The following is a 12,635-nucleotide window of genomic DNA, read 5'->3' on the forward strand; positions in this document are numbered from 1 at the left end:
ACTATTTTACAATCAGCCATGTGATCAATTAAAGACTTTAGATAATAAAATATAAATTTCTAAAATTTCTTAAGTTAGAGTTTTCAAACAACAGCAAGTCATTTTACTTTAATCAAAACAGAAGTTTAGCAGCAATTGACAAATTTCGCGAAAGGCTCTAGCCCAGGGATGCTCAAGGTGCGGCCCAGGGGCCAACGGCGGTCTGCTGGTAGATTTATTTTTGGCCCTCAATAAAGAGCTAGAGCAGGTTCTTTGAGGAAAAACGTGTTGGCAAGGAGAAAAGGCGCTTTCAAGCTAAGTGGACAAATGCTTACTTTGTCGTACCTCATGGGCTGGATAAAGTCGTGCGCCTTATTGCTAGCAGGTAAATGCAACGCTCAACTAATTCAATCAATGATACTTTATTAATCCAGAGGGAAATTATGCTCTAGTAAAATTCACTAAAAATTGTCACTGTTTAGTAAATCATAAAAAATATGACAAATTTACGGGCGAGGAGCGCAACAAAAGGCTTCAACAACTACCACGAGGCTATGCTGCACAGCAGATGTTTACAAAAATAGCTAAATCCAGTGAAGCTGTGACAGAAGCTAGCTACGTTGTGGCTATGTAAATAAGTGACGGGGAATTTGTAAAAAGAATGTATGATGAAAGTAGCTGACATTTTTTGTCCAAAGGGGAAAAAAAAGTTTGAAGAAATAAGCCTATCAAATGATTCAATTACAAGATGAGTGGAAGATCTGGGCAGCAGCCTCTGACCGCAACTGGGAAAACATTTGGAGGGCCTGGTTAATTGTACAAATGACACTTGGTCATTTAAGTTATTAAAAACAACTTTTTCTGTTTATCCATTTTTTTCACCAAAATTGGCCCCCAGTCTAATATCGAGTTCCTAATATGGCCCTCCACTGCAAAAACTTTGAGAAACCCTGCTCTATCCAAATACCTAGGCGATGACATCATTATTTGAAAATAAAATTTCCGATTGGCTGTATTCAATTCGAAAATGTTTATAATTTGTACATATAAAATGGAACTTGCTGGTTACTTATTTCATTTATCAGAAAAGGGAAAATTCATAATTTGTTAATTAATTTTGTCAACTATATTAGTTGATTGTAAATATAGTTGCATATAAATGTAGATATTGTTGCCAACGCTTTTGAGTTTGAACACAATAGTATTATATGATAATTCACTCAGTGCAGCAGTTTGATAAACCAAGTAAAATCCACAAAATAAATTAGGCTAGATTCTTTAAGCACTTTTTTTTATTTTCAAAATTGTTAATCTTATGAAATAGCTCATATAATCCCACAGCTTTTCATTAGTTGTTTTCGTTGTTTTTTGACACAATTGTACTCCAGATCCCGTTTTAAGGTTTTCCACCAGAGGACACATCTTTGAGGTTATGATAATGACACTTTTTTTCCATAAGGACTATTAAACTGCAGTTGCTGGGTTTTAAAGTGTAGTTCTTTGGTTTCTTTGGTAATGTGCATCTATGAGATGTCAGTCCATTTATGGTAATGTCCTTTCATTTTTGCTGGAGATATTTTCTCTTCATTTCACCCAATAAAATACATGACTACCTAAACTAAGCCATAAAACGCAGTCCACTATGCAAGAAACATCTCATGGATGCGCTGGGACGCACCCTCAGTGTTGTATCCTGAGATCATGAGTTGTTTTGGGTCTCCCAACATCATACACCCTCACCCAGGCGACCCAGCTGAGGTTGATCAAACCCTGACTTGCGTCCCAATAGCAGCCCACTCATAGAAGGTTTTCCAGGTTTTCCAGCACCTTTCCTTGCATCCCTCCACTAGTTCCCGGCACGTAGCACTTGTTCTCTCATTTGCTTCCTCAATACGCTCTTCCCAAGACACCGTAAGTTCCAGCATGGTCAGACGTTTTGAAACCTCAGAGATAACTATCATGTCTGGGCGGACATTTGTTTATACAATGTGCTGAGGGATCATCAGCTGTTTTCCTAAGTCGGCCTGCAGCTGCCAGTCCGAGGCTTTGTGGAGAAGGACTGTTGTTAATTGTGGCCACACCTGAGATTTCTCTCCAGCTTTGAAAAAGGCGACTGTGGCAGTTGCTTAGGTGGTTGAACAGGTCGTCCAACGATCGAAGTGTCGGCAGTTCGATCCCCCCAGTCAACTGTTATTGTGTCCTTAATGTGTATGAATGTCCTGGTGACGGTCAGAGGGGCTGTAGACGCGAACTGGTAACCACACCTCTGTCAGTGTGCCCCAGGGCAGCCGTGGCTACATCAGTAGCTTAACATTACCTAGTATGAATGAGGAGTGAATGAATAATGGACACATTGTGGGCGCTTTATGTGTCTGAAAAAGCGCAGACAAATACAACGCATTTTTTTTTTTATTAGATATGTACAGTGATCCATCGCTATAACGTGGTTTACTTTTCACGGTTTCGCTACTTCACGGTTTTGCATTGTGCGTTGTGTTCTGCATTCTGATTGGCTAAAAAGTCACTCCGCTTCTTCTCTACCCGTGCGTCAATAACGTTGCAGTTTAATATGTACACATACTTGTCAAAACAAAACAGCTTGCCAAATTTACAATTTCTGACTGCAATTTCAAGTTTCTCTAAAACCCATACAAAAGAGCGACAACAACTGCCTATCACTATGTTCTTCTCCAGAACAAACACACCTGCACCGTGGGCTTCAGAAGAAGAAAACACTGCAGAGCAGAGTCAGGATGCAGCGGCTTGGTCTGAAGAGCAGTGAAATAGACCTGAGTCACTATTTGTGCCGACTGTACTTTGTATTTTTTTCATAATCATTTTAAATGTTCTCCCGTTTAATCCAATTATTCAGGTGGGGGGCTAATCTCCGCAATTTGAAGCCTTCTGTTCAGATTGATGATTCATATTATTATTTGACTGGACAGTACAGAAGTTATTTGTTGAAAAAAACGTTTCAAAAGTACTTTTATTTGTGAAACAAATGCTTGAGCCTGTAAAATGGTTTGTTCTTTCTTTTCAATGTGTAATAGAGTATTTAATGTATAATAATTGTTAAAAAAAAATAAAGATTTCTACTTTACAGATTTTGCCTATCACGGGTTCTTTTTCGAACGTAACCCCCATGAAAAACAAGGGTTTACTGTCTACCTATTTGTATTTTTACCAATCAAACAACTCCACAAAACAGAGCTTTATACTTAAATAGATAGAAATGATCACTGAGGTAGACTGTGTTCCTCCAATCAAATTATGCCACGATAATAATGAAATATTTTTAGCAGTTGTTAATATAATGCATATTACAAACAGGACTAATAGTTGTGTTTGATGGAAAAAAAATTGGCAAAGCTTTCTTTTACAGTACAGTACTTACAGTGTACTTAAGTGGTATTTACATGGTACTTATTGTGCAACTTCTGGGTACTTTCAGGGTATTTACATGGTACTTTTTATGGAATCTACTGGGTACTTACAGTGTGTTTACATGGTACTTTTTATGGTAGTTACATAACACTTTTTTGTGTCTACTCTGTACTTACATGGTACTTATTGTGTACTTATGTGGTACTATTTGGTTCATAATTATGTGGTACATACTGGGTATCTTTAATATACTTACTGGGCTGACCTTCTTTTACAGTCCAGTTTCGTTGTACTTAAGGGGTAGTTTCTGTGTTGATTCATGGTAAATACCATGAAACATACAAAGAGTGCAGACCTAAAGGTCAAGGTACTTTATTTGTACTTACCTTGTTCTTACATGTGGTAAGTACCACAAAAGACACCTTTGCACAACATGTAAATACCCAAAAAGTGTATTATGAATACAGTAAGTACCATGTATACAGAGTAGACACAAAAAAGTACCACGTAAGTACCCAGTAAGTCCCATAAAAAATACCATGTAAACACACTGTAAGTACCCAGTAAATTCCATAAAAAGTACCATGTAAATACCCTGAAAGTACCCAGTAGTTTCACAATAAGTACCATGTAAATACCACTTAAGTACACTTTAAGTACTGTACTGTAAAAGAAAGCGTTTCCAAAATTTTTGCAACAGTAAATATATGTGTTTACTTTAACTATTTTTCAAACTGACATTAAAGACAGTATTAATTTTACAATTTGTTTGACCTAGAGGTCCTTAAAAGTTACTTTATATGCATTAGCCTAATTAGCATATTGTTTCCACTTGTCTATGAAGACTCTCATTCATCCTGGTTTATTCCATCATAGTAGTTGGTTTAAAGGTTTTCATCTGGACTTGGTTTTCAAAGTTGAAGACTTTTCACCTCTTATGCAAAAGTTTTTGACAATTCTGAAATAACTGGTGAAAGAACTGGTTTATGTGCTCATGGGGGAGAAGTCAGACCTGAAACTGGATGGTATTGCTTACTTGGACTTGGAGTCGTTTGTCCTCAGCTGGCATTGGGGAGGCAGTGGCTCCCCTCCCTAACCAGGTCATCTCTTGCAGGTGTTAATTACCTAAGTTAAATTGGTTGAGTTGGTTTGGGTTTCAGAACACTGCTGTAGATATATGGAAGAATAAACATGAGACCACCATTCTTATCAAGGGAAAATTTACCTTTCTTGACAAAGATGGCTTCTTTCACTCCTTGTTCAAAACATCCTTTCTCTCTGACTAAAATTTGGACTTCACTATCCTTGAAAGAGTGGTTTGTGGCTTTCAGGTGGAGGTTTACTTCAGACTAAGGTCCACTTGAGTTGGCTCTGCGATGTTGGTACAGCCACTTGCTCATTAAATCATTTATTTTTAACTACACTGACTTTTTGGACAGTGTAGGCCATCTCAAAAAGTGTATGCCATTCTGTCTCGATAGGACCATTTTGATGGGGTGTGTATATTTAATATATTATTGGATTGATTCTCTCTCCCTCCCTCTCTCTCTCTCTCTCTCTCTCTCTCTCTCTCTCTCTCTCTCTCTCTCTCTCTCTCTCTCTCTCTCTCTCTCTCTCTCTCTCTCTCTCTCGATCGATCGATCTATCTATCTATCTATCTATCTATCTATCTATCTATCTATCTATCTATCTATCTATCTATCTATCTATCTATCTATCTATCTATCTATCTATCTATCTATCTATCTATCTATCTATCTATCTATCTATCTATCTATCTATCTATATATATATATATGTAAACACACATTGAAACTGTGATGCCTGCTGTGGTGGTCTTAGTTTTGGCACACTTAAGTGAGTTTGTTAGCTTTCCATTGATGTTAGCTGTCATATTGGTTGCATCCTGTCCCATGTGCTGTTCAAAACCCCCCTTCCATGTCAGTCTCTTTGTGTCACTTTGTTCTACTGCTGTAAAGGTACATTTGTCAGACATACTATTGAAAAAAAGTTGCTCTTTAGTTCACAGAAAAAAGTCTGAAAATGTAACATGTTGTGAAAGGTAGTCATCAACCATTAACATGCATTTGGTTTTCCTTTTTTATTTTTCACAGTATGCAATCTTTACATTTCACAAACCAAAACCACTGTTGCTCTAAATGAAAGATTTGGAAACTTAACCAAATATTTAATTGATTAAAAAAACTGTCTAAAGATATAGATAGGCTACCATTATAAAGCTGTTGGCTTCTACTAATGCTGGTACCAGTGAGATCATAATCAGTCCTAAAATTGGATAAGCCAGTTGAAGCTAAAAGAAGCGTTCTTATTATTTTCACTTAATTGTTTTTTTGCAGATCTCTCCCCATTATGTGACTTTTAGTATTTCTCTCTGGCTTCAGTAGTAAAATGTAACATTTGGGAGCAAATATACAGAAAAGCAATCCAAAGCTTGAGGCCAGAATTGCAAAGATTTCTACAGCTACAGTGAATTTTCCAGGAGAACTCACATATGCTGGGATAAATGTGACCCAGACTGCACTGAATATCAACATGCTGAATGTGATGAATTTTGCTTCATTAAAATTGTCAGGCAGCTTTCGGGCTAAAAAGGCAAGGATCAGACATAACACTGCCAGAAGTCCAATATACCCTAACACAACCCAAAACCCGATAGATGAACCTAAGTTACATTCTAGAATAATCCTTTCTAGTGCATAAATTGTATTTTTGTGTGGAAATGGTGGTGCCTGAGCTAACCATGCTACACAAACCAACACCTGCAGAAAAGTACCACCAACAACACCCATTCTCTGATGTGAAGCCAAACATTGAGGAACTCTGTTTCCTGGTGTTCTGGCTTTAAAGGCTATCACTACTGTAATAGTTTTAGTCAGAATACATGAAATACACAAGGCAAAGGCTATGCCAAACGCTACATGGCGAAGCATGCAGGACCAGTCAGTGGGCCGGCCAATGAAGGTCAGAGAACACAAGAAACACAAAGTTAAGGAGAACAGCAGGAGGAAGCTCAGCTCAGAGTTACTGGCTTTGACCAGAGGTGTGTGACGGAACCAAAAGAAAACAAACAACAGAACGAGCGTAAGACCCGCTCCAAACAAAGAGAAAGCAGTGAGGAGGGTGCCCATTGTCTCTTCATAAGAAAGGAACTCAATCACCTTTGGAACACACTTGTTATGATCTTCATTTGACCAGTACCCCAGTGGACACGGAGAACACTTTGCAGAATCTGCTTGGAAAAAAATCAAACATAAAAATATTTAATGGTGTGAATGGAGAGATTTGATTAAACCTGTAAATAGTGATTCTGCTAATGTTCTCATCAAAACTTTCTCTAAGCTACATACAGTATGCATAGACATAAAGAGACATCTTTATATCTTTAGAGGCATCCAAAATGGACAGTTGATGTGAAATCTTTTTGAGTCATAACCTGTGATGGTAATGCACAGGGAAATAATGTTATATAAGATGTTATCCTTCATTCTTGGCCTCTTTTAAGACTTTATGTTTTTATACAACTTTTTTGTTTTATGCAGTTTTTAACCGGCGTAGACAGACACTTAGGTCGGCTTACTGTATAAGAGTGTATAGTCAGTATTTTTTACCCAAGCTGTTTGTTGATATGGAAGAGAATTGTAATGAGTCTTTTTTCTGACCTGTTGGCATTGTATCCCCAAATATCCTGCCACCAGGATAGACTCTGGATAAACCCTCTAAATGTAAAATGCAGGGCTCTGTCAAGGCACATCCACTCAGAGCCTTGCAGTCTAATGTGCCACTGTCTAAGATTGGTATATGACCATTTTACCCTATTGAAAATGGTGCCGGTCACATCTACATAAAACAATATCTTTGACAAACTGTAACTCTGCAATCGTTTATGCCAGGGGTCTGTAACCTGTACCATTCAAAGAGCCATTTGGATCAGTTTCCCACAGAAATGAAAGCACAGGCAGTCGCAACACTAGGGGTGTTTTGCAGATGTATCGCGATACTTCATTTGGCAATACTTTTATTGATTAAAAATGTTGTCAGGATATTTATTTAATTATTTATTTTAATTATTTATGAGCGTTATGTTTCCTTTGATCTTTTGTCCATTTTACACAACCTTGAATAGACTTTTCCGTCTGTCAAACACCCAGAGGTGCTTGATGAGTGAGTTAATGGTAACAAATTCACTTTGATGCAGACAGAAAATGTTATGTTTGTAAATCATACGTGAATGATTCATGTCGATTGTACATAGAAATAATCAATTTAGCAGTTACTAATTCAATCATGTTGATCCAACATGATACCATTAAATTGATTTACATTAGTAATCGCAAGGAATTGTGGGATACCATTTTCTTTGCCTATCTAGGCAGATTGGGGTTTAAGTGTTAGTTTGTGTCCATGTGTTTTGTTTTGAAGCTGTTTTACTCTGTTTTAACTAGTAATTTAAACTGTTAAGTTTATTTTTTTCTGCACCATAAGTTAAAGTTTGGGAGAGGATGATGACCAACCCCCTTGTGCGGTAAAACATCATATGTCCCAATACTAAAGACAAAGTTCACGGCACGTGAGCTCCTGCCTTGCAATGTGAGACATTGCTGGGTTATTCATGTCTTTGATATGGAAATTACAAGGCCCAGTGGTTGAACTTTAGAAAAGTGTGTCAATTTCAGTTATATAAACAAAATTAAAGCAAAAGTAATATAAAATTTAAATTAAATTCAAAATATTATATTGAGTTGGCTAGACATACAAATTTAAGTTTAATAAACCTAATTCAATTATGTGTTACCAGTTGAAGCGATTCATTTGAATTGGATCAACTTTTTTCTTCTTAGAGTGAGCTACAATATTAAGTTAAAGTTGGGTCCAACTGTAGTATTTAAATTGAATCAACTCAAATTTATTAGGTTGAACCTAAATACATTATGTTGACCCAACCTAGGTACATTACGTAGGACCAATATGATTCATTTTGTTCAAGTAAAGCTATCTAATCAGGTGGAAATCCTTTCCATAAATTTTTTATGTTCATTCAATATGAATGTTTTTAGAGTGTTCAACGGCCGTTTCAGGTATTTGAGATAGTTCTGCTCATGTCCTAATGATATATTCCGATCGAAAGTGTGGCGTATGTAAACGTTTGTTATAATCAGATAAAGTTTTTCCGCCTTTGCTGCCCACCCACTAAAATCTGGTGACTTTTAGGAAATGGTGCCAACTTTCATGCAAGACGTCAAATTGTGAGTTTGCCGTCACCTGGACCAGGTGTCCTGCATAACACGACCCAGTCTGACATGTTCTGTCTCAAGTAGTGTTTCACTATGTAATGGGCCTAAACCAGTCACTGCTGGCTCTGAGGTCTATCAGATCCATTTTTGTCTTAAAGCATGTTCCTGTATTAAATTACATGACGGTACATACGACTGTAAATGTCTATGTGCACATGTTATGTCGTTAAAAAACGTACATTAACTATCCAAATTAAAGTACATTTTCATACTTCAGGTGAATAAAGCATTAGAGAAAATCTAGATTATGATGTAACCAATGAATAAATCTAAATAAAAAATTAATTTTTAGTAATGCAGTAACCCAAAATAGCAAATTAAAGTAAAAAGTGTGGTAGCATGAACTCACTGGTGGAGTTACTGATCTCTCCAGCAGCACAGGTGATGCAGGAGAAGCAACAGATGGGTTTTCCTTTAATCATAGCCTGTCGGAAACCAGGCGGACAGCTCTCACTGCAGACAGAAACTGGCCTCTGTGACAGTAAAAAAAAACATTTCAGCATTTTTTCTGATGCAGATATCTGAGCCAAGATAATAGTAAGATTGGTATGGAGACAAAGGCATTATTTTAGCATTAAATTGCCCACATGACAAATGTTTTTTTGTTTTTAATTGTTTAAATTCCCAAAAAGATATACTTTACTGCTGATTGCAATTAAGAGGTGGGGAGGTAAAAGAAATGACATGTTTCAAAATTATTATTGCATGTTTTAAGTGATGATACCTCAAAGGATTCTGTAACCCATGTAATGTTAAGTCCATTCATGGTAAATTCTTTTCCACTTTGTAGTGAAGCATCATAACTTCCAACAACCACAAACACAATGTCTCCTGCTGGGTTCCTTTGCCAGTTCACCAGCTGATAGGTTGCTGCAGGATCTCCTCTTTCATCAAAATACACTTTCTCTCCAGACTTAAGAGAAAAATTCACATCCTGGATGTGTTTCACCACCTGTTAACACACAACAATATGAGACTAATGTAAGGTTAAATATTTCTAAATAGTTATAGCTTTTTACAAAGTAAGCCTCTTACTTCTTTTGGCTGTAAAATGCTTTTCAAGGTACATGACGCGTTGACTGTTTCACTGTTTTCTCCACATTTTAACATGCTGTGCATTGCATGAGCTACAGCATATACAGCTTTGTAAACATTATTGGATATTCTCAGCTCTGACACATCTGTGAAAGGATTTTTAATGTCACGTAGTCTCTCAGATCCAGAGCACTGCTTTGTTCCTTGCAAACTTGACTGAAAACTGCAGCCAAAGGTTTCTTCCCAGAACTCCTTCAGTATGTGGTTCTGAGGGTCCTGACTTGGGTGAACCTGTAAAAGAAAATCCTGCAAACCTGCTACTTTTGCCTTCTTTATGGCAAAGCCTATGGACCCATAAAGAATACCTGAGTATTTCATAGTAGCCAAATGATGAGCAGTGATCCAGGATTCACTTCCCACCCACTGCAAACCAGTTAGGTTTTGCCTCAGAGCTTCTTCAAGCAGAATATCCATTCCATCAGAATCAAGAAAGGCAACTAATACTTTTGCAGTGCCTGTTTTGATTACTCTGACCACCCTCTCAACCTGTTCATATGAACTACTCCCTGAGATGGCCTCAGAGTATTCAACACAAATCCCCTCCTTGGTTGCAGCTTCAATGAATGTTGCCATTCCATTATTGCCATAGTCATTGTCACTTCTGACTGCACCGACCCATGTCCATCCAAAGTACTTTACCAGCTGAGCCAGTGCCCTGCTCTGATAGTAGTCACTGGGGATGGTTCTGAAGAAGGAGGGGTGCACCTTTCTGTTACTGAGACATGCACATGTGGAAAAGTGGCTGATCTGAAAGAGAAAACACAATGAAAAGATGCAAAAAGATATGCAAAACGCTTCTAACCTCAATGTTACTTGTTTTTTTTTTTTTCAATATTCTGTTATGGCAATGAATTTATAATCACAGTTAAGAAATAATAATGAAGAAATTAAAAACAAATGTTAATCACATTTACCACCGGTATTTGAAAGATCCCAGCAATTTGTGATAAGACGATCGTTGAGGAAGATTTAGAGGCTCCCACAATGGCATGAACAGTTGACTGACCAGTGCAGGTTTTTCCAAAAGTTCTTTCCTGTCCATTAATGAGACCCATGGCTGCACGTGTTGAAGGAAGTGTGGAACCACAGCTGTCAAATATTTTATAACCAACCGAGACATTTGGCAGTAAAGAGCTGCTGTTGTTGATCTCCTCAATGGCAAACATCATTGTCTGAGCAAATTGGAATTCTCTGAAACTTATCCTGTAAAACAAAGTCTTGCAATTAAATATATTTGTCTGAAGTTGAAAAATACAATAGTTTCTTTTAAAAAAAGAAGATACCTGGAGCAAATGAGAGGTTCTGGAGTTTCAGTCAGAGAAGGTGAAGACTTTGGGGTTTGGGTATAGACAGAAAACGCTCCTCCAATGGTGATGTCGCCTTTCTTCGATAACAGAGGTAACACAGGGCTTCCTAGCAGCTCACAGAGAGCTGTTTCATCTTCTGCGATGACTCCCATAGTAAGCATAAAGAGTACCATAACACAAATGCCGTTATTCATATTTCATAGGGGGGCCCACAATCACAGATACCAACTCTGCTTTCTTTTCTTTTGCCTTCTCTATAAAAAACTAAAATATGTTTCCTCTTAGAGACAGAGCTTTATACCTCTGTAGGTGATGATGACTGAGGCACTCTAATCAAATCACAGTGTGGGGGTGATGTCATCTAACTTTCCTCCCATGCTCATCAAATTTCTGTGCATAACATATTAGCGTGTTTTTCATTTTTTCCTTTGGTAATCCGTGTTTTTAGTGGTCACTGCAGTAAAGTAAATCACTCTTTGAATTTGACATTTAGTTTTGTGTGGAATGCTTTCCTCTATGTTTCTGAATTTAGTTATAAATTAGCTTTTCTGTTATCAACCAAATTAAATGTGATAATGTGTTTTATATGTGATATACACATATTAACCCTCCGGTCGTGTTCGCATTCAGCCCCCTACTTTAGTGTTCCCGGTCAAAATTGACCGGTCTGTTTTAACTGGTCTTAAATTAGCACACAAAAAAAATTTCACCACCAATTTTTTTATTCAACATTCTTTAGTTGAGAACAACATTTAAAAGTAGTGTCTAACGACAATTTGTAGATGTAAACATTAAATAACATCAGTGAAAATACAATTGGGCACTGAAAATGAACTACAAAATGAACATATAATACAAAAAATAAATGGAAAACCAAACACCAAACTCAACAGGGTGTGTGTGGGTATGTGTGTGTGTGTGTTTGTGTGTGTATTCATGCACATGAGTGGCATGTGACACTCAGGTCAGAGTGGGCCTTGCAAACATAAGGATTACATTTGCAGCATGTCAGGCTCGTTTTGATGTCTCTAGGGGCACAGAGGCCACAACGCTTCCTTTTCTGGCAACACTCCAGCTAAAATCAACAGACCTATGTAGGCTTGGAGGTCTACCAGGTCGATTTCTCTCCAGGTGTCCCCAAACACACGCTTCCCCTCCAGATTTGTCATCTCAAGTATAATTCCCTCAATGGACTCTGGTAAATAGAGTTGGAAGCTGGACTTGATGTCATCCACACGAGATGCTGCATAACGCGTTGGTCCTGGTGTCATCTTTATGATGTTTTCCACTCTCGCTCTACCTCCTCGGTCCTGGGGGGATGATGACCAGAGCAAGTGTCCACTTTTGGACTGAAATGTTTCCTCAGGTGCCTGTTCTTCAGGTGCCTTTCCCTCTCCATCTGTTGACTGGTCAGTCTCCTCAGAGTCTGGTTCAAAATCTGTGATGTCTTCCAATTCCGAGACATCCTCCTCTATCTCTGGTTCAATTTCAGTGCCCTCTTCATCATGCCCAAGAACCTGGACCAGAACCTCTTCCACAGAAAAACGCTTCAGTCGTC

The 12,635-nt window shown here is 37.8% G+C and overlaps 1 protein-coding gene across 1 annotated transcript; it reads right to left on the reverse strand.

Annotated features, from left to right (window-relative positions):
* Positions 1-8,992: 8,992 nt before the first annotated feature.
* On the reverse strand, positions 8,993-11,001 carry LOC101174281 (extracellular calcium-sensing receptor-like). Its single transcript, XM_023961856.1, has 4 exons — positions 10,685-11,001; positions 9,711-10,517; positions 9,400-9,609; positions 8,993-9,148 (listed from the first exon to the last, which is right to left on the reverse strand). The coding sequence occupies exons 1-4, from the start codon at positions 10,937-10,939 to the stop codon at positions 8,993-8,995; spliced, it is 1,428 nt and encodes a 475-aa protein (XP_023817624.1). The 5' UTR covers positions 10,940-11,001.
* Positions 11,002-12,635: the final 1,634 nt, after the last annotated feature.

Source organism: Oryzias latipes, chromosome 13, assembly GCF_002234675.1.
Source record: "Oryzias latipes chromosome 13, ASM223467v1".
Taxonomy (NCBI): Eukaryota; Metazoa; Chordata; class Actinopteri; order Beloniformes; family Adrianichthyidae; genus Oryzias; species Oryzias latipes.